This window comes from Marmota flaviventris, chromosome 2 (assembly GCF_047511675.1).
Source record: "Marmota flaviventris isolate mMarFla1 chromosome 2, mMarFla1.hap1, whole genome shotgun sequence".
In the NCBI taxonomy this organism is placed as follows: domain Eukaryota; kingdom Metazoa; phylum Chordata; class Mammalia; order Rodentia; family Sciuridae; genus Marmota; species Marmota flaviventris.
Window position 1 is genome coordinate 14,363,944 of NC_092499.1, and position 26,162 is coordinate 14,390,105.

General features: G+C 47.6%; 1 protein-coding gene across 5 annotated transcripts in view; it reads left to right on the forward strand.

The window, feature by feature from the left end:
* Ttc7b (tetratricopeptide repeat domain 7B) overlaps window positions 1–26,162 on the forward strand; it is a 235,446-nt gene that overhangs the window by 19,580 nt on the left and 189,704 nt on the right. For 4 of the 5 annotated variants that reach the window (XM_071607605.1, XM_071607604.1, XM_071607606.1 and 1 more), the window contains exons 2-3: window positions 2,671–2,825; window positions 7,581–7,749. In XM_071607605.1, the coding sequence (XP_071463706.1) occupies window positions 2,676–2,825; window positions 7,581–7,749 (319 nt within the window). In that variant the 5' untranslated portion in view covers window positions 2,671–2,675. Of the gene's footprint in view, window positions 1–2,670; window positions 2,826–7,580; window positions 7,750–26,162 lie in introns of those variants that run through there. The other variant, XM_071607608.1, reaches the window with a different exon arrangement.

Genomic DNA, 26,162 nt, shown 5'->3' on the forward strand with positions numbered 1-26,162 from the left:
CCTCAACTCCAGGCTCAGTCTGGACGGCGTGGCTCTCATTTTTTTTTTTTTTAAATATTTATTGTTTAGTTTTCGGTGGACACAACATCTTTGTTTGTATGTGGTGCTGAGGATCGAACCCGGGCCACACACATGCCAGGCGAGAGCGCTACTGCTTGAGCCACATCCCCAGCCCGTGGCTCTCATTTTGTGATGGAGAATTGATGCTTTGAGGGGTGAGAAATGCCATCTTGTTCCAGCGCTAGAGCAGGGGTCCTGGCCTGCTGTTGTTTTTCTCTGGGGCAGGGATTCTGCCCCAGTACCCTCTATCAGATGTGATGTCAGGGGGTCCTGGAGCAGGAAGGCAGGTGGAGGGACTGGATCATGGGGGGTAATGGGGAGAGAGAAATCCTGAGCTCAGATGGGCAGAATTGTCCTCTAAACCGAGGTGATGTCATTGGTCACAAGCTGGGATTCTAGTACTTGGAATCCCATGTTCCATTTTGTTTTACTTTATTTTATTTTTTGGAAATTTAAAATGTACAGAAAAAAAGTTCATCATAGATTGATAATCTTACATCAGAGAAATAGCCATGATTAATACCCACACATAAACTCCCAGCTTTTAAGGAACAGTTACAATTTTAAAGTAATATAAAATGATTCTGCTCAATATAAATAATTAAAACTACAAAGATGAAAAGTTTAAAAATCTCCAACTCTATTATTCAGAAATTCCTGTTGTTTTTGTTAGATTATTTTAGATATCTTTATAGGGTCATGACAGACATAGAGATAAATATTTAGATGTACTCTCTAAGCGATGATCACACTCTCACCTGATGTGATGGTCATTGGCTACTGGTAGCTACTGACCACTTGAAATGTGGCAGATTTGTAGAGAGTCTGTCAGTGTAATACATATCCTGGCTTTGGACAATGTCATAGGAGGAGATTTCCTTTCTCAAGAAAGGCTCATGTTTCCGGGGGATGCTGCCTATTGCTTTCCTAGCCGGCTGGTGTTTGGGCTGGTTCCATCTGGAGAGACCACACCGTGTCTCTGTTCCTTCTGTGGGCATTGCTTCATTATCCTCTGGTTGGACGCTACTGCTGACCATCAGCTCTTCTCTCCTCCTTATGGGAAACTTGCTTTGTATTCTTGACTGTCTTAAGAATTCCTGTGCCCAGTAACTTACCCCAGCCCTATCCTGCTGCTCGTGGGCTCCTCCCGGAATCTAGGTCTTGTTTCTAAATATGATTTCAGCTTCTCAGTACACAGACAAGGCTCTCTATGGCGTGTGGACTGCAGTTTGGGTTGACTAACATGGATGTGTAGGAGGCTTTTCTGGCCCTGGGCCTTTGATGGGCTGAGCACTGGACTCGTAGTGGGTCCTCAGGGATTGTTTTGTGAATTAATTTTAAATTGCATTTAATAGTCAAATCTTTCTCCTTTCTAGGACCAGGGTGTTAAATAAAAGTGATGCTAAAGTCCATTTTGGCTGCCACCCCATCAAAGTTTCCCTGTACCCCAGGGATAACTGCTATTGTGGATTTGAGACTTATTCTTCTAGACTTTTTAAAAACTGATTTTATATTTTGTTACAATTATTTTTTGTCCACCACAGAAAAATAGACCATGCTCAGCTGGGTGTCCGAGCTGCTGTGGGTGCATTCAGAGCATTCCGGTGTGGGAGTTCCAAAGGGCTAAGCCTGGGGTGAGCTTTTTATTCTAATCAACCAGCCAGTGTAGACGCTACAAAGTGGTAACTAATCTTAGGAGTGAAAACTTCTGTGAATATGCCTAGACATCAGTGTCTATGTAGTTTTGACTTTGAGACAGAGAGACCTTGCATCTAGGTCTTTTTAATCCAAACTCATTTTAAGAACCTGACTTTTATCCAGGTGTGGTGGAAAAACCTGTAATCCCAGCTCTCAGGAGGCTGAGGGGAGGATCAGAAGCTCCAGGCCAGCCTGGGCGACTCAGAGACCCTGTCTCAAAATAAAAAAAATAAAAAATAAAAAAGAGCCGGGGGTGGAGTGCCTGGCCAGCATGTGTGAGGCCCTGGGTTTAATTCCTGGTATTGCAAAAAAAAAAAAAAAAAAAAAATGAAGAAGCTGTACAGATAGATAGAGCTGTCCCACCAGCTCACGTCCATGTTCGCAGAAGAGCCAGACCTCACTGCCCACTCTTGGAAATGCGTCACATTGTTTTTTGTGTGTTGTAAGATCATACTGTATCTTCTTCTTCTTTTTTTTTTTTTAATTTTAGATGTCGATGAACCTTTATTTTATTCATTTATTTATTTGTGGTGCTGAGAATTGAACCAATGCCTTACACATGCTAGGCAAGTGCTCTACCACTGAGCCACAACCCAGCGCTTATCAAAAGACAGCCTTGTTTTCTCCCTCCTGAACTTGACTCTCTCCATGTTAATGTGTAGCCATCCCTCTGGAGTCAGCAGATGTGAGACGGCTGATGACGGAGTGCTTGGCCAATGCGGCTGGATATTCCTTGCTAGTGAACAGGGCTCAGTACATTCCTTGCTAAGGAACAGTGCCCACTAGACCCATCAAAACTTCTGAGGCTTCAGGAGGACCTTGCTGGGCTACAGCCATGGGGAGCAGGGTCCTCAGGTCCTTCCCAGCCCACCCGTCCCTTGCTCCCACTAAGTGACTCCCTTTGTTTTGTAGATGACATGGCAGAACTCCTCCTGGGGGAGTCGAAGCTGGAGCAGTACCTGAAGGAACATCCGCTGAGGCAGGGGGCCAGTCCCCGAGGCCCTAAGCCCCAGCTGACCGAGGTCCGCAAGCATCTGACCGCCGCCCTAGACCGAGGGAACCTCAAGGTACTATGGGCCTCTGGGATGAAGCGGGGACAGCAAGGGATGCTGGCATCATCTCCTCTGGGAGGCGTTGGCTGGAAAGGGTGGCCAGGGACGAATGGGGCCATGTTGGAGTGCTTCTGCACACAGCACGGCTCGTCTTTTGGAAGCAGGCCAGTTTCCCGGGCCATCAAGCTGAACCCCTGGGGGGCTCTCTCTGAGAGTGCTCAGTGACCTACCATCCTGATAGAAGGCACCAGTCTCCCACGGTGCTTGAAGTAAAGCCTCAACAGAGTGACCTCAGCGTTACTCTGAGGCTTAGAGAACAGCCTGATGCTTTGCCCCACTGTAGAAGAGAGAGAAGTTGGTTATGAGCGTCATTAGTACACAATTTCCTAACCAAATCATGTGGCTTGTGAATGCAATGGGCAACTCTGGCCCAGAGCCAGGGATTTCATACTGACTCCCACAGGCCTGGCACTGCCTCTGAGTGGGGGGCACCAGGAGCTTCCCTGCCTGAGCCTGGACCCTTGTCTCCTCGCATGGGACACTGCAGCTCCCCATTGGTCTGCCTTCCCGTCACACTCTGCTCCTCACCTGCTTTCCCCCCTTGCTCCTCGGGAACCCCTCCCACCCCTCGCCTTCCACAGGGGCATCTCTCCTTGTTCGCCCTGCTCCTCCTCCCATCCCTTTAGCTGTGGACCCTGCCCATCACTGAAGTCTGGCCCTCACTGCTTTCTGAGGCCACTCTGTTGAAATGATTAACTGCATCTCAGCCCCATCCTCTGGGTCCCTTCATCTCCCTTAGGGCCCCCTTTCCCCCCAGAATATATTTCCACTGAGGACAGAGAGTTATATGTGAACTCTTGAAGCTCTGACTTCTTTTTTCCTTTGATGATGAGTTCTCTTTCACTTTCCTTCTCTTTCGGTCTCAGAATCTTCTGGGGCTACTTCTTTGGTCTTCACTCTTGTCCATTTGTATGCACTCACCCACCTGTTGTCAGAAGCCAGATTGTTTTGGCTTTACCTTTTGCATCTGTATTGGAAACGTGAGTTTGCTTTCAACTTTCTCTGTGACCCTGGGGAGGTCACGCTCCTCTCTGGGGCAAGGTTCTATGGTTTTAATGGGCTCTTGCAAGCCTGAGCTTGGATCCTCTCAGTTCCCACATGCTCTGAGACTATGAGCCTTCATTCATGTTCTTCCTCCTGGCCGTCTGGCCACCTCCCTGCCTCTGTCCCAGGAGGCTTGGGAAGCCCTGGAAAGATGGTGTTACTGTCTGCTGGCTGTGCCTCATGCCTTCTGGAAGTGCTGACAGAGGACACCCTTTCAGAAGGTCTCTGGTTCTCTGTCTGCTCTGGACCACCTTAGCCCCTGGGAGGCCGGCTCAAGGGCACCGCTGTCACTGGGAAGCCCAGGCTCATGGGGACCTGCCATTGTACTTGGGCCTTACACTAGGCCTTCATCACCCCTCCTTTTGTCCTCAGGGCCAGGTCACCTAGGATGAAGTTAGGGAGTGTTTGTCTGCCTATCTGCTGTTCTTAACCAAAAGACACTGGGGTGAGTCTTGGTCAGCAGGAGAGAGTGGAGGGACAGTGGGCCTGTGGGGCCACAGCTCACAGGATAGTCACTGAGACCCAAGTGTCCTGCCAGGTATGAGCCTGTGACTGTGTGTTAAGGGAGACATCCTGCTCAATTCTTTCCTATCCTTAACCTTCATCTTGAAACATTAGCCATTTATCTCCCTGGTCTTTATTCTCTGTCCTCTTTAAACCAATGTGGTAGTAAGAACATTGAATTTCAAGTTGAAATTCCACAGTTTGAGTCCCTGTCCTGGGCTTATAAACTGTGCGATCTTGGGAAGTTATTTAACTTCTCTGAACTCCATGTTTCTCAGCTGTAGGCTGACATGGGTCAGGATTGTTTTAAGGTTGAAATATGGAAGTGCTTTCAAAGCTCTACCCCACTGGACACCTGCCCTTTACTGTTGTTTTATTGCTTCTACCAAAGGGTTTCCCTCTTGTTGCTGTTTTTAGCTTCCTTCACCTTATAAAGCATGTTCTAGAGTCGAGCAGCTTCTGCACAGGTGTGTTGCCACACTCACACTGGCTAATGTGGCACTTCTAAAGTCCAGTGTGTCTCAAGTGACCGAGGCTGGGAGGAGCAGTCAGCCTGCAGTGAGCGCTGATGGAGCCTTGGATGAGGAGGTTGCCTCTGGTTTAGGGCAAGAAGATTGTGCTTGTTACACACAAGGCAAGCACCTGGCCCCACGCTGGGGCTCTGCCTCCACTCTGGAGCTGGGTGGCCTGGACCGAGTTACTTTCTTGCTGTCACTGGTGCGGGCAAGCTCTCCTGGCAAGGCCCTCCTGGGGTGTCCATCCTGTGCCTCCGGACTATGAGTTTCTCCAAGCAGATTTTCTATCGGGCCCTTCAGTTTCCTTTTTTTAGACTTACTTTTCTTGTAGCAAAATATACTTAATGTAAAATGGACCGTTTGAACCACCGTTAGTGCACAGCTCAGGGGTGTTATGTGCATCATCACGACCACTCACCCCCAGGACTCTGTCACCTTTCTGGATGAACCTCTGACCCCATTTGGCACCAGCTCCTATTCTCCCTTCAATTGGCTAAAGCCAGGGCTCAGGTGTGGAGAGCTGGGGAAGGAGGGGGACTCCAGAGTCTCCTAGGAAACTCTCTGAAGTACCCAGCCCTGGAGCTGCTTTGCCCTGCGGTGGGTGCTTTTTTCAAAGCTCTTTCACCTTCTCAAGTCTGTCTCCAGGTGGCGCTCTGACTTCCTGCACGGGACCCTCTCCCTGGGCCCTTCCGACACCCTCTCGGAGGCCTTGGCCCTCTGCTGTCCTCCCAAGCTCGGTGCTGCTGTTACTGGCGTCCTAGGCCTGAGGCCTAACTCCAGTTCTGGCCACTCAGCCCAAAAACCCAGTGGAAAAGGTCATGGCGAGAGCGGAAGAGGAAACGAATCACGTGGCCACATTGGGAAGGCAGATGACACTTGGTGTCCTGGCCCTGTCTTTGGGGCACTGACAGGAGCTTTGGATTTAAAGGAGGAGGAATCAGGGCAGAGGGTAGGAGGGTGCCTAACTGAGCAGCGTTGATCAGACTGTGGTCTGCTGGGCCGTGCTCTCAGGCCCGGGTCTGCCAGGAGGCTCTGCCAGGTGGCTCTGCGGCAGTCCTTCTGACTGGCGGGGGCAACTTCCACCTGCTTTCAGTGTGTTCGCCTGTCAGACCTGTGATTCTGGGAGGGGTGATGTCTGGGGACTTGGAGGCACCATTCAGGGGGACAGAACCGGAGGCTGCCGCTCTTGCCTCAGTCTCCCAGGAGGATGAGATAGGCTAAGCCCGTGTGTTACTGGGTTGAGAGGAAGGCTCCTTGGTGATCACAGGCCTCCACGTAGGAGTGAGGCCCCTCACCCGGAGTTGAAGGTAGTCAAGGAGGCAGACAGAAGAGGAAGCAGGGGTTCTGGGACTGACCCTGCTTTTACTCCCCCACAGGGCCTTGCAGGCCTCAGTAAAGAGTCGCTGCTCTCAGCACAGTGGCCTTACTAAGGCCCGTTACACTGTCTGGTGTCCCTACTCCCTTCAAAGAAGTGTCGACCCCTTTGGCAGACAGGGCTGCTTCTCCATGCTCTGCCTGCTCTCCTGTGTTTTGTCACCCACCTGTCAGAGCCGCAGGTGACAGAGGAGTGCAAGTGTGCCTCTCTGAGCAGAGCCACCAAGCGTGACAACTTAGCTGTGAGGAGAAGGCCCAGGAGAGGTGATGGCTATGTTTCCTAGTCTAGATGGCTGGGTCACCTCTTGTCTCCAGCCATTGAGGCTGGGGAGGGCAAGGCAGAGGAGGTGGCACTTGGGGTCGAGAGGGGACAAGAAGGAAGGTGACCCCTCAGACCTGCCACATCCCTCAGCCGCAGGAAGGAGGACTCTGGTCAGCAACAGCTTCACAGGCTTGATCATTCAGTGGGAAACATTGCCCCTGATGGGAAAGTAAGTCCTGACCTCATAGCCACTTGGCAAGCCCCGTGTGGGTGATTTGGGCTTTGGTCTGTGCGTGTCCAGTTCCAGGGACAGGACCCCAGGACACCAGGCAGTGGCCTCTCTTATTTGGAGAAGGTGCTCACATCGTTGTAGTGCTTACTAGGGAAGTGTTCCTTCCATCTGGGGCCCAGCGCAGCCCAGGGCCCAAGGGGAGCCGCAGGGGTCTGGGTTATTTGTTTTCACAACGACCTTGAGGTATGATTCCCATGCTGTTGAGTTCACCCACTTAAAGTGTACAGTGCAGTGGTTTTTAGCATCTTCCTGAAGTTATGTAGACTGTCACCATGATACCCTGGAACATTTCAGCATGCCCCAAAGGAACCATGCATGCAACCATCGGTCGACATTCCTACTTCCCAGACCCCAGCCCTTGGCACACCGACTTACTTCTGACTACAGATTTGCCTCTTCTAGATGTTTCCTATAATGGAGGCATACAATATGTGGCCTTTTTGTGCTGATCTTTGACTTGGAATAATGCTTGGGGGTTTCCTCTGTATTGTGGTACTTAATTTTTGATTATGACCAATATTCTATTTTATGGCTAGACCACATTTTTATGGATACTTGGGTTGTTTGTGCTTTGGGCTGTTGTGGGTAATACGCTGTGAACATTGATGGGCCGGTTTTCATGTGGGGGAGGGGGGCTTTATGGCAGTAGACGGCTGGGCCCTGAGGGAGCATCCCACAAAATACTGTAGGAAAATGCGTTTCTCTCCTTTTCCTTCTAGTCAGAATTCCTACAAGAGTCCAATCTGATCATGGCCAAGCTGAATTATGTGGAAGGAGATTATAAAGAAGCTCTGAACATTTACGCCCGGGCGGGCCTTGATGACCTGCCCCTGACAGCTGTCCCTCCGTACAGGCTGCGGATGATTGCAGAATCCTACGCCACCAAAGGTGAGACCTGGGTCTTTTTCCCTCCGTGTCATGTTCCCTGGGGGTAGCAGAGCCTCCTAGGAGTCCCCTGTGAGAATCCCAGCTAGGTCCCTGTGATGCCCCACTGAGCACTTGGGATGGTTTTAAGCTCAGCAACACTCTGTTTCCTCAGAGCTTGAGTTCTTTGATTATTGCTCAGGGGAACGAAGGAGAAGCATTTCAGTAGAGTTTCTTGGTTATTAATGTGCAACTTCACTAGGGACTTTTCTTGGTAATTGAGTAACTGGACAGTGTATGTCATGTGGTCAACTTCCCACATGCTCTACCATGTTTTTTATTCATTAATGTCACCCCTGGGCTAGTTAAGGTCAATCCACAGCAGTTCCTTTGATGATTAACAGGGTCCCTACTGAAGGGTCAGAGGGAGCTTGTAGTCTAGCATGGTAGGATGCAACCTCACAGAAAGAAAAGGCAGGACACAGGTATTATTGTTGCTAAGCTGCCGATTCTGTCTCTGTAATGGTACAGTCACATTCACTTCATAGAATTAGTGTCAGGATGAAGTAAAATACTGTACGTAAAGCTCTTTATGGTGCCCGGCACATGCTCAGTGCTCAGTGAATATCTTTAGATGCCAGCCCCAAACAAGGCAGCTAATGGTAATAGCCAGGGGTGGGTGATACCTTTGCAGATGGCCTTCAGCAGGGACACTTGGATCTGGACTTCCCAATACTAAGCAGTCACTCTCTGAAGGACCCCCTCTGCCTCCTGCTCCTATAGTCCTGACTGTGCATTGTGACTGACTGTGGCTTACACAGGGGCCTGGGCCCTGGGCCCAACCCTCTAGAACAGCAGAGAGCTGGCCACTTGAGTATTGCCAGCACATTCTGCCCAAGATGTTGGGGCTCTAGGGGTCCAGCCTGTGGGACTCAGGTGTCCTCTGCAGTGTTGGCTTTGTGACAGGATTGATATATTCACCCAGTTCCCTGGGGAGCTGAGAGGTCTGCCAGGTTCATCTAATTAATTCTAAATGTCCCTGTGGACCAGGAAAAGATGCCGTTGCTCTTGATGTGGCGCTTGGGCAGCTTAGTGGGCATGAGCCTCGAGGTGGTCTCGGGAGCCTGGGAGCCTGCGCTTCTGTTGGCATGTGCCGCGTTGTGTGCTGTGCTGGGCTCTGCGCCCAGCGGCCCTCTTCTCTCTCTTGTGCTCACTCAGCTTCCCACATTCCCTGGGCTGCTGGGAGCTGTTGTGTGTGTGTTGCACACATACATGTGCTGTTTGGGGCCAGGAACGATATTCTGGAATGAGGGCAAAGCTTCACCTGTCACTTTCCAGTCACCCAATTGACCTGGGCCCCAGTGGCTTGTGGTCAGCAGCTGGGTCATTGGTGGAGGATGGAGGTGGCTTGAGGGCCTGAGCTTAGGTCTTCACATTGGCCCAGACATAGCAGGGTGGAGGCAGGCTGTCTGCTGGTGACAGTGCCAGCTCAGTCTTTTGGCTGCCATGCAAGGTGGGAAAGGAGACTTGGTCCCCAAGTCTGCCCTGGTGACATTGGTTAACAGTGGCCCTTCAGCTATGAGTATGACAGATGGCTCTTGGAACACTGGCTGGCTCAAGAGGTGTCCAGGTCTGGCTAGTTTCTGAGCTCTGGAGATGTGAGTAGAGTCACATGTATGCAGGAAGAGGGATGGTCACTCGTGTAGAGAAAGTGGCCAGCAGCCTTGGAGACTCCGGGCCCCTGAGAGCCTGGTTGGCAGCTAGAGCAGTGTAGAGTGGAGGGAGACCAGATGAACTGCCAGCCTGGGTCCAGCTCCCACCTCGGGCACACTTTGGTCTGGTGTCCTTGTGCAAATTCTTTTGTTCCTCAGTCTCTCCAGGGGTCTCAGCAGGTCATCAGGACCATGTGAGAGAGTACGCATGCAGTGCTGAAAGGCACCTGGCACACAGCGGGCACGATGAGACGGTAGCTTAATAGATGAGTGTGTTATGGAGTGGGTGGGAGGGAGGCGTAGGAGTGACTCATAACAACCCGGGACTTGCCAGCCCAGTTGACGGAGATGCCCAAAGACAGGTGAACTCTCTGAGGGCTTAAGAGACCTTCAATCTCGGCTGTTTCTTCTCCAAGGTTCCAGAGAATTTTCAAGGAGAGACAGTTGGCAGGAGAGCCCATGACTGCTGATGTACAAAGCACCTTAAAGCAGAAGGAGTGCCATGGCTGGTAGCTGCCCAGGCGGGCTGTTCATTATTAGCTCAGGTTCCCCACACTTGTAAATTAGCATTTCAACATCGAGCCCCTTCATTCTGCTTAAATATTTGTTTTTCTAGTTTCTTTGGAAAGAAGGGAGAGCTATCCCATCCACCCCCAAGTCCAGACCACATTGGGGCTGTGGGGCAGCTGCCCCTTGAGTGGGATGTCCCCAGCTCCGCCCCTCTCCATGCTGCCTGTGCACTGCTCCAAGCAGCAGGACTGACCTGCATGCTTTCTAGGTCCACCTGGACCTTTTCATGATGATCCAAAGGCTGACATGAAACATGACCATGACCAAGGTTTTAGCCAGAGCCTGGTCTCGACCATGACCCGCGCAGATGGGACAAACTGGGTTTAAACAGGCTGGCTGCAACATTAAGCTAAGAAGGTGGTTGTGAAAAATCACATGGCACAGAAAGCAGTATCCAGAAAGCAGGGCAGGACGGCTCTTTGACTTTCAGGGTCAAGCTTGTAGGCTGGAGCATGAGCCTGCGTTTGATTTATTTTATAACAGGGATAGGGATTCAAGGGCGAGGTCTTGCTTCATGGTGTCCTGTGGTCAGCAGATTGATTGGTATCTTTGCAGGTCACTCCCATCTCAGGTGCGCATGTGTGGGATCTTAGGCAGAGCTTGGAGGGAAGGTTTACCTGCATCAAGTGATCAATCCCCGAGGGGGTGCTACAGGGAGTTGGCAATGCCAGACCTATCCCCTCACTTGGCTACTATGCGCAACAGTCCACACACAGCTCATGGATGGCTCGTGACAGCCTGGAAATGCCATGGCTCCCACACACCTGCTCTTCTGAGTGGAAGGGAGTTGGCCATTGCTTGCTGGGAGTCAGAAGCCAGTATCCTTCAGTTACTGAGGCCTTCTGTGGGCCAGCACCAGGTGGGACTTTACTGTTTTTTACTTCTCCAAACTCCAAGCTTACAGATGAAAGAAGGAGACCTGGTGAAGTTACCAGTGACCTCAGTGACCGAGTGCACTGAGATTCCTGTGCCCTGCACTGCGTCCTCTTTGGGTTTCCCATTCAGGCCTCACAGCTGCCCTACAGTGTGAACACCATTATGCTTTCTGTTTTGCAGACAAGGAAACTGAGGCAAGTTAGAGGGAAGTTAGAGAACCTTGGCAGAGGTCTAGAGCAAGAAGAGGTCAAACCAGAACTTGTCCTGGGAAACTAGTTGAGAGCCTGTGCCACTCTGTGAGCTGAATGGAGCGTGCTCAGCAGTGAGCCCAGATCTCAGTCACTCTGTCCTGTTGGCATGTGGGCTGGTCTCCCTCAGCCATGCACAGCTTCCTCAGGCAAAATGCATCCAGGTCTCCGGAGAATGCCCTGGATTTGTACCTGCTCCCCGTTCTCAGCCCACCCCCTGATGCCTTCACCTCCATTCCACACTCTTGCCTGATTTTCTTCCTGTAAGTTCTGTTTTTTTTAAGTTCTGTGTCCTGTCCTCTCTGAAGCCACCTGGGACTCACCCATTCACAGATGCCCATATCTGGTGCCAATTTGACATAGTGGATTAGGATCGTTTGAGAAACGTAGAGAATTGGTTGTAGCGTCACCAGATGCGCCTGCCTGTCTCTGAGCTCCTGTAAAGGAAGACTTTCCTCTCACTCGTTTGCTGTCCTTGTGACCCAACACAGTGTCTGTCACATAGTTGGTGCTTAGTTACTGATGGCATTTTACAGGTTCCTCTGCTTGGATTTCTGCCCAGATGCCTGTCTTGTGGGTGGGGCGATCTGGGAGCCTTGGCTCCTGGCTGGTCACGGTTGGACGTGCTTTCTGTACCTGCGTGTGAGATGCTGAGCACCTATGGGCCACTCAGTCGTCCCCTCACAGCCGTGGGGCGCACATGCACAGATCCATGTGCCCACTCTCCCGGAGCTGAGGCCACCTCCTCCCCTTCTCTCCCTCGCACCATCTCTTAGACCTGAGTAGAGAAATGAGGGCAGGCGGAAGAGTGAGAAGCTCCTCGGGGTCTGGCAGGTTGGGTTAGCCTGGCGAGCGGAGGGCTGACTCTGGGATAAGGCTCAGGGAATCTCTGGGATACCAAGTGACCACAGATGTTGTTCCCCCAAGATAGAAGGCTGGGAGCAGTAGAAAGAAAGAGGGCCACTGTTTGTGCTGGGACGTGAGGTAACTGTGCAGTCAGGAGACTGAGAGCTGGAAATGGCGTGGCCTCTGGAGCTGGCCTTTCTAAGGAGCTCTGCTGTAATAAAGCGACCAAACACGCCTCAGCCCACCTGGCCAGGGCTGGTGGGGCTGCTCTGCTCCCTGGGAGATGAGACTCTGGTGTCAGGTAACCTGCTGTTCCTCTCCAATTTTATTCTGTGATTTCTAGGTACCTTAATCTAGGTTCTCACTCTAAGTCTCATGTTTTAAATTTACAAGACGGGGCTCTAACAATACCTTACAAGAGTATTAAGAAGACCAAGATGAAACAGGAAGGTGAGTTGAAATACGTAAATGGAGGCCAATGAGAGGGGCTTTGTAGAGTGTGACCCCACTACAGCCGAGGTTGGGAGCAGCAGGAGGCTACAGCCTTACCCCCCCACAGTCCCCGCATCCCCACACCCCGCATCCCCCTGCCTGAAGGCCCCGCCTGTCATGCTCTTTTGCTTGGGTAGCCAGTGGTGCTTCCAGTTGTCCCTGGGACTGGTCTCTTGTCCTTTCTCCCATGTGATATTTAATTGTTCTGAATGTAGACCAAACACATGTGTGTTATAAAATCCAGATGCTCAGACAAGACAGAGAACATAAAAAGACCTATTCCCCATCTCCCCCGAGGTGGGCTCTTAGAACCTTCCTGCCTCTCCTCCCAGAGGTCCCTACACTTCTCAGAAGTGTGAATTTTTTTTTTTTTTAATCAGAAGGGGATTTTACAATGTACTCTGCTTTGTGACCTGCTTTTCCCACTTCACCAGGGATCATAAACACTTTCCATGGATACATTTCTGCAGTTTGGGGGACTGTGGAGCTTCTCATTGTGTGCACGAGGTAAAACTTACTTAGCTAAGCAGCCTCTGTGCTGCACAGAGCTTTTCATGGCCACACATGAAGCTGGGAGGAGGTGTAGCCTGGTCTCTGTGCGTTTCCATGTGATTTCCACAGGAGAGCTGCCAGAAGTGGAGTCTGCTCTGTGGGATGGCCTGACCTGTGTGCTTCCTTCCTGCAGTGAGGGTCCAGCTCCTCTCGCTCTGGCCAACACGCAACAGAATCCTTTTCATTTAAAAATGAACATTTATTTTTTAGTTGTGTGCTCAGTATAGGGTATTTGGAAAATAAACAAATATAAAAATTTATATTAAAAATGAAATAGTCACAAAAAATACTCACATATATTTCTATTAAATATACTTATATATTGATAGTTATTTAAAATAATTTCTATATTGTCAGTTACCATACTGCCACTTCGAGTAGTTAACCACTGTTGAGTGTATATTTAAAAATATGTAGTATATATATAATTTTATATTTAATTGGGATTATGCCCCATGTACTCTTTTATATTTTTTTTTACTACATGAGTGTACAATTATTTTTCCATATCATTAAATACTTTCAAAAATGTAGATTTTGACTTCTGCACAGTGGCATGCCTTATGGTTGATTTTAAGCCAGTTGCCTGGGGAGAGTCCAAGCTGTTGTGTCATGAGTGTTTCCTTTTTGTGACCAGCATACTTCACTTAGTATAAAGTCCTCATGGTCTGCCTGTGTTGAGCTGGTGTCAGAATCCTTCCTTCTAGAAGGTGAATGATGTTCCATTCTGTGAGTATACACCACGTGTTGACTTAGTTTGTGGCCTAGTGTGTGGTCCATCCTGGAAAAGCTCCCGTGGGCACCTCAGAAGAAGGTGCATGCTGCTGTTGGCAGGCAGGGTGCCTGAGCATGTCCACTGGGTCTGGCCGGCTGACGTGGCAGGTTCTGTTTTCTTACCTTCTGTCTGTCCATTCCTGACTAAGTGTGGAACAATTGTTACAGAATTCTCGACTTCTCCCTTAAATTCTGTCTGGATTTGGTTCACATATTTTGATGGTCTGTTATCAGGTGTGTAAATGTTTTCACCTGTCACATCTTGCTAAACCTTTTATTAATATAGAAAATCCTTAGTCTGTTGCACTCTTTTCTGATTTAAAGTGTATTTTCTCAGATATTAGTGTAGCTACCCCTTTCTCTTTTGGTCACTATTTATGTGAAATATCTTTTTTCGTCCTTTCACTTTGATTTACTGAATGGTCTCTCACAGACAGCAGGTAGTTGGACCGTGTTTTTCACACTCCCCTGCCAGTCCCTGTCCTTTCACTGGAGAGGGCATCCACCTTTGTTGAGATCAGCGACCGTCTGGTGTCACTTTGTTCCACCTGCAGGACTTCCTTGAGCGTTTCTAGCAGTGCGCTCCCCTAGCCCTTGTTTACCTAGGAGTCTCTCAGGTGCTCCTCTCTCGGGAAGGACAGCTTTGCCAGACATAGGTTCTTGGCCAACAGAGTGTTTCTTCCAGTACTCTGAATATATTGGCCCACTCACTGCATTTTGGGCCATGGATGTTTCTGATGAGCAATCTCCTGATCACCCATCGAGGATTCCTTCTATGTGAGTCGCTTCTCTCTTGCTTTTTGAGCATCCTCTGTCTTTGCTAAGTAGGTTATAATGTAGGTCTTTTCAGTGCATCTTAACTTGGAGTTTGTTGAGCTTCTTGGATGTTTGTGTTCATCTCTTTCATCACATTGGGGAATTTTTCAGTCACTGGAGGGAATGCTTAGCTGCCTGGCTTCTGTAGGCCGCACGTTGGTGGCTCTGGGAACACTCGCATGGCTGCTGCTACGCTAAGAGCTGACCATGACTCTAAGTTACCATCAAGCCTTCCTCTGGACATTGCCAGCTTTTAACAGACTCCAGGTTCCAAAAATGTTACATGGGACAGACTGTGCCTGTGTCATTGTTGCCTAAGCAGGAAGATACTCCTGGGACTTCCCACCATCTTCTCGGAATCCTGTTTATAGCTTTTATTTGATTATTTATTTTTTGGCACTGGAGATAGAACCCAGGAATTCCCTGCTACTGAGCTACATCCCCAGCCCTTTTTATTTTTATTTTGAGACAGGGTCTCACTAAATTGCAGAGGCTAGTCCCAAACTTATGATCCTCCTGCCTTAACCTCCCTAGTAGCTTAGAGGTGTGTGCCACAGCACCTGGCAATGTTTCCAGCTTTTTAAAATAACATTTATTGGTATATAATTTACTTAGTTACCATGTTATATAACCACCACCATCAATTTCTGAAAAATTCTATCACCCAGGCCTAAAAAGAAACCTGTATTCATTAGCAGTCACTTCCTATTTTCCAAACCCATCCCCAACCTGCAGCCCTAGTCAACCGCTAATTATTTATCTGTATATTTGTTTATCCTAGGCATTTTATGCAAACGAATCATATTCTATTAGAATTTTTACATCTGTCCTCTTTCCCTTTGTCTACTCTTTTAAGGTTCCTGCACGTGAGAGCAGGTGTCAGTCCTGGTGACGCTGAGCGCTGTGCTGTCCTGTGAAGATCCATTTGCACATTGTTAATCTTGCGTTCAGTTGGTGAACCCTGGGTCGGTTCCACTTTTTGGCGATTCTGAATAATGCTGCTATAAACACTGCATAGAGATTTTGGGTAGACATTCTCATTTCCCTTGGCCACCAGGTCACCGGGCAGCTCCGAGGAGCTGGTCATGGCTGTTTTCCAAGGCAGCCTCACCAGCACAGAGGTTCCCTGCATCCTCATCAGCGTTGCCAGTGTTTGTCCCTTGATGATAGCTGTCCTACAGCTGGTGAAGCCAGCCTCACTTATTCGCAGTTGCCTAATGACGAGTGATATTGGGCAGTTTTTCATGTGCTTATTGCTTTTTGTATATCTTGTTTGGAGAGATATCTATTCAAACCCTTTGCCTATTTTAAAATTGGAATATTTGTCTTTTTACTCTTTGAGTTGTAATAGTTCTTTGTGTGTTCCAGTTTTGCACAGATACATGGTTGTAAATATTTTATCTGAGTCTGGTTGTCTTTTCACTTTCTTTCTTTCTTTTTTTTTTTAGTTGTCGTTGGATATAACTTTATTTTATTTATTTATTTTACGTGGTGCTGAGGATCGAACCCAGGGCCTCCCATGTGCTATGCGAGTGCTCTACCGCTGAGCCACAACTCCCGCTCCTCTTTTCACTTTCTTAATGTTAACCTTTGAAATGCAAAAATTTCTTAGTTTTGATTAAGTCCAGGTTATCTATTTTTTCTTCTGTTGTTTTCATGCTTTTGATTTTGTATCTAATAAACATTGCTTAATCAATGCTATGAAGATTTTCTCCTATTGTTTATTCTAAGAGTTTGTTGTTGTTTTTTGTACTAGGGGTTGAGCTCAGGGGTGATTACACTGAACCACATCCCCAGTCTCTTTTATTTTTTATTTTAAACAAGTTCTTGTTAAATTGCTGAGGCTGGCCTTGAACTTGCAATCCTCTTGCTTCAGTCTCCTGAGTCACTGGGATTACAGGTGTGTGCCACTGTGCCCAGCATAGTTTTATATTTTAAACTCTTAAATTTAGGTCTCTGATCCATTTTGGCCTCTCATCAAAATGTTTCAGGCACACACTTGTAATCCCAGTTCCTGGGGAGGCTGAGGCAGAAGGATTACAAGTTTGAAGCCAGGCTGAGCAACTGAGTGAGTTTTGATGCTGTCTCAAAATATATTTGGTCTCTCATCCAAATATATGTTTGTGAGGACAGGGGAAAAATTCTTTTCTTTGGGGATGGGTACTGGGAATTGAACTCAGGGGCACTCCACCACTGAGCCAGCCCTATTTTGTATTTTATTTAGAGACAGGGTCTCACTGAGTTGTTTAGCACCTTGCTTTTGCTGAGGCTGGCTTTGAACTCGCAATCCTCCTGCTTCAGCCTCCTGAGCCACGGGATTATAGGCGTGTACCACCACACCTGGCTGGGCAAAATTCTTTTGTATGTGAATTTCTAGTTGTGCCAGCACCGTTTGTTGAAAAGACTATTCTTTCCCTAATGAATTGTCCTGTTATTCTTGTTTAATCAATTAAACATCAATGTAATTGTTTATTTCTGGACTCTCAGTTCTGTTCTCTTGGTCTATATGCCTATCCTTATGCCAGTACCGCAGTGTATTACTGTAATGTTGTGGTTTGGATCTTTAATGTCTGCCCCCAAACTCATGTGCTATGCAATGCAGGAATGTTCAGAGGGCTGAAACGAGGAAGCTGTCACCTTATTGGTGGCCTAATCCACCTGATAGATTAATAATTTGAATGGATAGCTGGGTGGTAGCTGTAGGCAGAGAGGGTGTAGCTGGAGGAAGTAGGTCACTGGGGATTGTCCTGGTCTGTACCTATCCCTGGCCCCTTCCTCTTTCTCTGCCTCCTGGCTGCCATGAGCTAAGCAGCTTTCCTCTGCCACAGCCTTCTCCATGATATTCTGCCTCATCTCGGTCCTAGGGCAGTGAAGTCATCCTGTTATCTACTGAACCTCTGAAACATGAGCTCAAAATAACCTTTTTCTCTTTTAAGCTGTTCTTGTCAGCTATTTTGGTCATAGTGACAAAAAGCTCACTAACATGTAGCTCTATAGTAAGTTTTGAATTTGGAAAATGTAAGCCCCTCCAACTTTGTTTTTTTTTCAAGATTATTTTGGCTCTTGTGGACCTGTTACATTTCCACATGAATTTTAGGATATATTGTAAATTAGTGCAGGAAAAATTTTGATGGAGATTGTATTGCATCTGTAGGTCAATTTGGGGAATACTATCATCTTAACAGTGTTAGGTCTTACAATCTGTGAATATGGGCTGTCTTCTTTCATTAATTTAAAAAATGTTTTGTGGATTTTTGGTGACAAGCCTTACATTCCTTTTGTTAACTTTTATTCTAAGTATTTTACTCTTTTTGATGTTATTATGTATAGAATTTTTTCTGATTTCATCTTGAGATTGCTCATTGCTATAGAAATATAACCAATATTTATGTATTGATCTAAACTTATTAATTAGCTCTAATAGTTTTTTTTATTAGAGCATTATAATTATACATAGTATTTGGGTTCATTTTGACAAAATCATACATTCAAGGACTTTGATTTGGATCCCCACTATCCCCCTCCTTCCCCCATCCCTATTCTCCCTACTTTACTAAACGACCTTTCTTTCAAACATTTGTAAAGGTGAAGTTCCCTCTGGTACCTTTATATATGAATATAACATGATTTTGTTAAATTCATTCCATATTTCGTCCCCCTTCCCATCCCTCCTCCCTCCTTCTTCATCTCCTCTTATTCTCGTGATCTTCCCTGAATTTTTATGGTATCTGATCCCCTCCCCAACTGCCTCCTTTCCCTTATTTTGCTCCATCTTCCACATATGAGAGAAAATGTTCAATCCTTGATTTTCTTCATCTGGCTTATTTCACTTAGTGTGATCTTCTCCATTTCCATCCATTTACTAGCAAGTGCCATTATTTCATTCTTTTATATGGCTGAGTAAAACTCCATTGAGTACATACATCACATTTTTTTTTAAAGAGAGAGAGAGAGAGAGAGAGAGAGAGAGAGAGAATTTTTTAATATTTATTTTTTAGTTCTTGGCAGACACAACATCTTTGTTTGTATGTGGTGCTGAGGATCGAACCCGGGCCAAACGCATGCCAGGCGAGCGCGCTACCGCTTGAGCCACATCCACAGCCCTCTGTTCATCTTTTGATGGGCATCTGGGTTGATTTAATAATTTGGTTATTGTGAGTTGTGCTGCTATAAACACTGAAGTGGCTATATCATTATAGTATGCTGATTTTAGATCTTTTGAATATATATCAAGGAGTAGGTCATATGGTGGTCCTATTTCTAGTTTTTTGAGGACTCTCCACACTGCTTTCTAGAGTAATTTACTAATTTGCCGTCCCACCAACAATGTATGAGTGTACCTCTTTCCCCACATCCTCACCAACATTTATTATTATTGGTATTCTTGATAATTGCCATTCTGACTGGAGTAAGATGAAATCCTAGTGTAGTTTTGATTTGCATTTCCCTAATTGCTAGAGATGTTGAACATTTTTTTTCATATTTTTCCTGACTATTTGTGTTTCTTTTTTTGAGAAGCTTCTGTGTTAGTTTTTGCCCATTTATTGATTGGGCTATTTGTTTTTTTGGCATTGAGTTTTTTTGAGTTCTTTGTATATTCTGGATATTAATCCTCATCAGACGAGTAGCTGGCAAAGATATTCTCCCATTCCACAGGCTCTCTCTTCACCCTCTTAATCATTTCCTTTGCTGTGCGGAAGCTTTTTTAATTTGATGGCATCCCTCTTATTGATTCTTGGTTTTATTTCTTGAGTTTCTGGGTCTTGTTTTGGAAGTTGGTGCCAGCACTTCTATAATGGAGTGTTGACCCTGTTTTTTTCTAGCAGTTGCAAGGTTTCTGGTCTAATTTCTAAGGCTTTGATCCATTTTGATTTGACTTTTGTGCCAGGTGAAAGATAGAAATCTAAATCTAATAGTTTTTTTTTAAGGACTCTCTAGAATTTTCTACATAAGATCATCTGAAAGTAAATGTAGTTTTCCTTCTTTGCTTCCAATATGGGTAACTTTTTTTCTTCATTGCCTGATTGCCTTGGCTTGTACCCCCACTGCCATGTTGGACAGAAGTGACCAGAGTAGACATCCTTATTTCAGGGGGAAAGCGTTCAGTCCATTAAGTATGATTTTTCATATGTGGACTTTATCAACCTGAAGAAGTTCTTTCCTATTTCTAGTATGTGGAGAGTTTTTGTCATTAAAACATGTAAGAGACTGTCAAAAGTTTTTTTTCCCCTTCATTGAGATGTTCATGCATTTTTTTGGTGCTTTATTCTTTATAATATTTTACCTTTGTAGATTTTCACATGTTAAACCAACCTTGCATTCCTGGGATAAATCACATTTGGCCATGTTATGCAATCCTTTATAGCTGTGGGTTTTATGTGCTATTCTGTGTTGAGGACTTTTACATCTCTGTTCATAATGGATGTAGGTTGTTTTCTTGTGACATTTTTGGGTTTGTATTATTGGCATACTGCTGTCATAGGATGAGTTGTGAAATGTTCCTTCCTATTCTATCTCTTGGAAGAGTTTGTGAAGGATTGGTGTTAATTCTTATTTAGACATTTAATAGAATTCACCAGTGACACCATTTGAGCCTGGGTTTTCTTTGTAGAAGTTTCTTGATGACTGATTCAGTCTCATTACTGTACTGGTTTAGTTGGTTTGAATGGCCTCTATGACATAGTGTCTTCTATGGCATTTGTTCATTGAGTCCTGAGCTGGTCAATCATGGCAAACAACCCTGTTCAGAAAAGTGGACACTTTTAGCTAGTTCCCAATTTCAGAGTCAATGACTTTAGGAGTAGTCTCTATTCTGTTTTTTAGTAATATTTTGAGTAGCAGCTCATTCGAGTTATAAAGCAAAGCTGATACATATCATGGTCAAAGGAAGCAGTACTTCTGATAAGTGCAGTTGATGGACAAAATCATCCTGGTGAACAAATCCTGTTTTTTTCCTCCTGCCAAGAAACTGTCAACCACTGCCAGATTTTAAGCAGGAAGGATGACTTAATTAAATTTATAAGTAAGAAGGCTCTTTCTGGCACAAAGCAGAGAAAAGTAAGAAGGAATTAAAGACTATAAGGAAGGGGGATGTGAGCTGGCCTTGGCCCTTTCTCCATGCTCTTCTGCATTTCAGGGGTCCTGACTTCTGCAGATTGTTCCTCAGGTGTCCAGGTCAGTAGTAGGCTTGTGCATGGGCGTGGCCGACAGGAGGCACTGGCAGGAAACAGGAGGGCCGGGGAGAGAGAAACCCGAGGATTCCTCTTCCTCTGCTTCAGGCAGCACCTTTGGCAGCAATCCAGTCTCTTTGGTTCAGCTCTAGATGAAACCTCCCCCTGTGATTTGTCACCCAAGGCTCCCAAAGCTCCGTCTTCTCCTTCTGTCCTTCATGACAGTGGTGTCTTCCTGCTGTTGCAGGATTCTAGGATATAAAGCCATCTTGTGTTTCCCTTGTCTCTTTTAACCCCTGTGCGGACAGTTCTAGGTGTTGCATCCCCTGTATTGGAAGGGCTAGAATGCTTCCGCTGTCCTCAGTGGATCCTAATGGATATCAGTAAGAGAGCAAAAACCTAGATTCCATGCAGAAAGCGTTGAACCAGGCCAGACCAGGCAGGTCAGAATCAAGAGGCATTTGAAAGAGACAGGCTATGCTTGTTGGAGTTGGTGTGGGAAGGTGGTTGAGAGAGGAAATATGATTGTGGGGTTTTTAGCTTAGCATACTGGGCAGGTAATGATGTTGTTAAACCAGACGAGGATCATGGGAGGAAACACTTATTTTCCTTGGAGGGTGGAAGGACGAAACTGGATTGCAGTTGAATATGGTGAAACCTGTGTCCACCAGGGGGTGCTGTCCACGTGACCATTGGAAGTCTGGTGTTGCTGGTCAGACTACAATTTCTAGGTTCCTAGAAACTGTAGCTCATGCAGAGGACCTTGGAGAGTGAGGCGGGCAAGGGCTGAGCCTTGGGCCTGCCAGACCCCAGCAAGTAACAGGGCCTGCTGTCTGTAGGCAGAGTGCCTGTTCGGGCTCTGGGCTGGGGAAGGGAGGAGGCATGCAGGTGACACATGGCTTTCCCCTGGGGTTCACAGCACCTGAAACATGAGCATTTGTACGTTGAGGCAGGTGTATGTTCATAGTGAGGGTGATATTAAAACGTGGTAAAGGCAGTAAGTAGGTGGTGGCCTGGGTGTCAGGACAAGTCAAGATGAGGTTTAAACGTACTATGGAGAAAATCCACATTTTTTCCCTTATTGCTTGAAGCTCGGGTTCCTAGTAAGTGTCCCTGCTTACTGTAACAAGTTGAGGCATGGCTACATATTTCTCCAGATTTCTGGACAATCCGTCCCAATTTCGTCATGCTGGCCACATGTCCTGCTGTGTCCTGCCCACACTCTGTGCCAGGCTGCCTGCCCACCACCCGCCTGTCCTCACCCCACCAGGTGCACCCTGCCCCTGGTCGTCTGCTCCCTTCTCCTTGGAGTCTCCCCTTTCCCTGTGCTGAATCCACCTAGTGACACCTGTTTTGCATGAGGGCCCCACTGGTCCTCCGTCTTCTCTAGTCTCTCCTTCCTCTGAGTCCACCTCTGTGTGTAGTTAGTCATCTAGTTTGGCACTCAGTTTTTGTTTAATTACTTCACATCTGCCACTTACCTCTCCCAGACTAGATTGTATAATTAATTCATTAGATCAGCGACCGTGTGGGCGCCTGCTGTGGGGTGGGAACTGAGGCTGTCATGTCAGGGCTGCTGGCTTTGTTTCCCTGCATTAACACCAGGGACAGTGTCTGCCATAGGGGGGTGCTTGCACAGGGACTGTTCTTTAAACATTTTGCCCTCCCGAAGATAAGTTCTACTCGAGTAATACAAGTAAAAAGCGAAAGTGAAGAGTTTCCGGAGTATTCTGAAATCCAGTTTTAGTTGAAAGCGGGTTTGGGGTCAGTCCTGGTAGAAAGCACAGCTCCTGTTGCCAGCTTCTCTCCATGCACGCTCACTCCCAGGGCTGGTCAGTTCACAGACTGCCTCTGGAGAGCCTGCCTCCTGGCTGGCTGGCTGAGAGCAGCGGCTCTCTGTCCTCCTCAGTGCAGTTTTCTTCCCTGCCTCGTGTGCTAGCTGCCGCACTTTTTTTTTTTTTAGGATTCGGGTCCTTGTTTTTAGGATCTCCTGGGGTCCAGACACACGAGCTGGCTGTGGTATGGAAGATCACCCAGACCGGCTCCTGGGTCTTATTTTAGATCCAGGGCGCCTGACTCCTCCTGCAGTGCTTGTTCTGTCACCACCCATCTCTTGGCTTCCACGGTTTCCAAACCGTGTCTGGTGTTCATTTTCTTCCCCCAAATGTTCGTGACGCTTTGGGAATGAAAAAAGCATCCATATTTGGAAAGCTCTGAGTGCTCTCGGGGGTGGGAGCAGAGCACAGACTGTTCTGTGGAGAAGGAGGGCGTCTGAGTGTGGCTCCCTCAGTGGGCTGGGAAGGGCGCCCGAGAGCAGGGAGCTGCGGAGCAGCCTTGGCGGGGCCACCGTGAGCAGTGTCCTGACTCTTGAACGAGGCAGAAGCCGGCAAGGGTGGGCACACCACCTCTCAAGACAGAGGACTCAAGTTCATGGAGTGACTCCTGGGTGCCAGGTTCTGGGGTAGTAGTAATAAATTTCTAATGATAATCATGGCATTTAAACATTCCTGGGGAAGGGGGAGTGAAGGGAGAGGAGATACAGTGGGGGATGATATTGGCCAAATTATTTTGTAAACAAAACACAACACCATCTAAGCACTTGCGGGTCTCTCTTAATCTCAACCCTAGAGAGGCATGGGTGTGGCTCATCCCCTACTCCATCCAGCTCTCTCCTGTCAAGGGCTGGTGTGTCACTTTGCAGTTGTGAATACTGCCAAGTCGGGATTGAAAGAGACCAATTTGATCCTGGTGTGCTGCTAGGTGCCTCAGTTTGCAAGTAGCGGCTCTCAGTGCCTGTGTGGACCTTGCAGGAGGGTTTGGAAAAAACACTTCTTCCCTGAACAGTGTAGACAGCCCTCAGGCTTCTTTTTCTTTCTTTATTTCTTTTTCTTTTTTAACGTTAGGGCACTTTGGAGCTCTGGGCACCTGCAAACCCTGAGTTCTACAGAAGGCCTCCAGGTGTGTGGATTTAGGGCCACCTTAGTACTCAGTGCAGCCGCCCAAGGTCGTCCCGCCTCGTCCGGGCTGCCACTAGGGGTCGCGGGAGCAGCGTCCTCGCTGAGGCGCGCGCCCTCGCCACGCACGCGCAGAGTCCACCAGCGGCGTCCTGGGCCGCGCCCCCGCCCGGCGTCTAACGCCTGTACCGCAGGGCGGGGCCGGGCAGTGGTCTCCTCAGGACCCCTTGACGCTGGCAGTCACTAAGTTTGGTTCATTCTGTGATTCAGCTGGAGTTCAGGGAGAGGGAAGGTGAACTCGCCCGCCTCCTTCATTAGCCTCGAATTAGTGAGTCTCTCTGGGGACGCCCGGCCCTTTGCAGGTGGCATCGCCGGGAGGCAGGAAAAGCCCGGCTTGCAGAAGCGTTCACACTCAGGCCTTTCTGAGCCCCCACGCATGAGCCAGGTTCTGCCTCTGGGACATTTGTAGACTTTCCAGGAGTTGACAGCGTTTAACATAGGAAACACTGAGTGCTAGGATCTGATCGTTTACAGAGAGGAAGACAGGAGAGCACATAGGCTGCTAGTGGAGCTTTCGCAGGAGGTGAGCTGTGCCCTCCTTGCGCATGGTTAGAAGAGCCTTGGTAGGTAGGACCGCAGAAGGCCTAGGAGGATGTTTTGATGGTCATTGTTCACGTCTTAAAGTGACAGAATCTCATCCCAATCTTGATAAATTGGATGTCAATGACATAACCTTCTAGGTGTCATCCTGGAGTTGCAGGGTAGCCACTGACAGTGCTTCTTCACTGGTGGAGAATTCCTCCAATCTCTTGGGGGCTGTGTCCCAGCTGCTGGAGGGGACCTTCCCTGGTAGAAATCTCCTTGGATCAGGAATTTGGGTGGCCTCTGCCAATACCCCGCAGTGGGACCATGGATGAATCATGAACCCTCTGGAAGCTTAAATTTCCCCATCTACAGGAGAGATGACATGGGTTCTGGGTTGATTTTTTTGAGAAGCTGCTTTTCTATTATTTGAGGCTTTGAAATCCCTTTGGGTGGGGTGAAAAAGTAGTTCTATAAAAAAAAAAAGTCCATGTGTGGAGGGAATGGAGTGGGGGAAGGTGGCCACAGGAGTCCTTGCTGAGTGCTTGATTTTCTCATGTATGAAACCCAGCACTGTGGGAGCAGGGGCCGGGAGCTGCGCTGTTGGGGCCCTGGGGCTGCGCTGTGGGGCCATGGGGTGAGATCTGCTGTGAGCCTTCTAGCTCTTTGCCTCTGACTCTGATCTCTTGGGCTCCTTCCCATTCTAGATCCAGTGGTTCTGGGAATGGTGGGAGGCTCCTCTCAGGTTGCTCTCAGGGCTTCCTGTTATATTTAGACTGTGTAAGAAGAGCAAGAGTCCTTTCCCAGCCACTGACCCATGTTCATATTTAATGTTATTTGTTTTGATAGGCTTCTCGTTGGTTCTCTTTTTGGAAGTGGCAGAGACTCATAGGGTCTAGAGAAAATTTGGGGAATGGAAGCTTTAGGTGAAGGTCTGCTGAGGCCCCTGCTCTTACCTCTTTGGTGACACCTTGTCTGCTGCAGTCATTGCATGCTTTACGTTGTTTTGAGAATATCTTGTTTTTCATTTTTGCTAGAGGTGGCACTTCTCAAGGGTGAAAACTGTGTCCTGTTCTGTATAGTCCAGGACACTGAGGGTTGGTGTTCAGTGAGAGCTTGGGGGTGAAGAGGGATAGGCACTCCCGTTGGCTGGCTCCCCTTACCTGGGCTGTAGTGGGAGTGCAGGGGCTAAACGTGACCCACAGGGATCCTTAGTGTGAAGACTCCTCTCTTCTTAGGAAGGAGACTAGTGCCAAGATCAGAGTGCTGTGGCATCATGTACTAGGGGGGCCAGCATGGTAGCTGTGCTGAGCTCCAAGTGGAAAGAACATGGGTGATTTTTAGCTTCTCCCTGATGCTTTCCTGCATTTTTCAGATATACCTCAAAAAAAAAAAAAAAATAGGGAGGAGGATTGTCATTGCCCCAGGAAAGGCACATATTGCTAGGAGTAGTTACTATTTATTGAGTATGTTCTGTATTCCAGGCACAGGCTAAGCCTTGCAGCAGTCAGTCAAAGCAAGTGCTGTCATGTACCTTTGCTCACCGAGGACAAGTGTCAAGTCACAGAGCAGGTACATGGAGAAGCAGGGGTTCCAGTTCAGTTGTCTAGGTTAGAAGCCTGTGCAGTTTCGATTCTTGGTATTTCACCTAGCAGTTTGTCAGTTAGGTAGAAGATGGGATTTTTCAAAGAATAAAAATAATTTAACATGGGCTGGGTCTGTAGCTCAGTGATAGAATGCCAGCCTCGCATGTGTAAGGCACTGGGTTCGATCCTCAGTACCACATAAAATAAGTAAATAGATATTGAAAAAATAATAACAAAAAATATAGGGTTACCACACGAT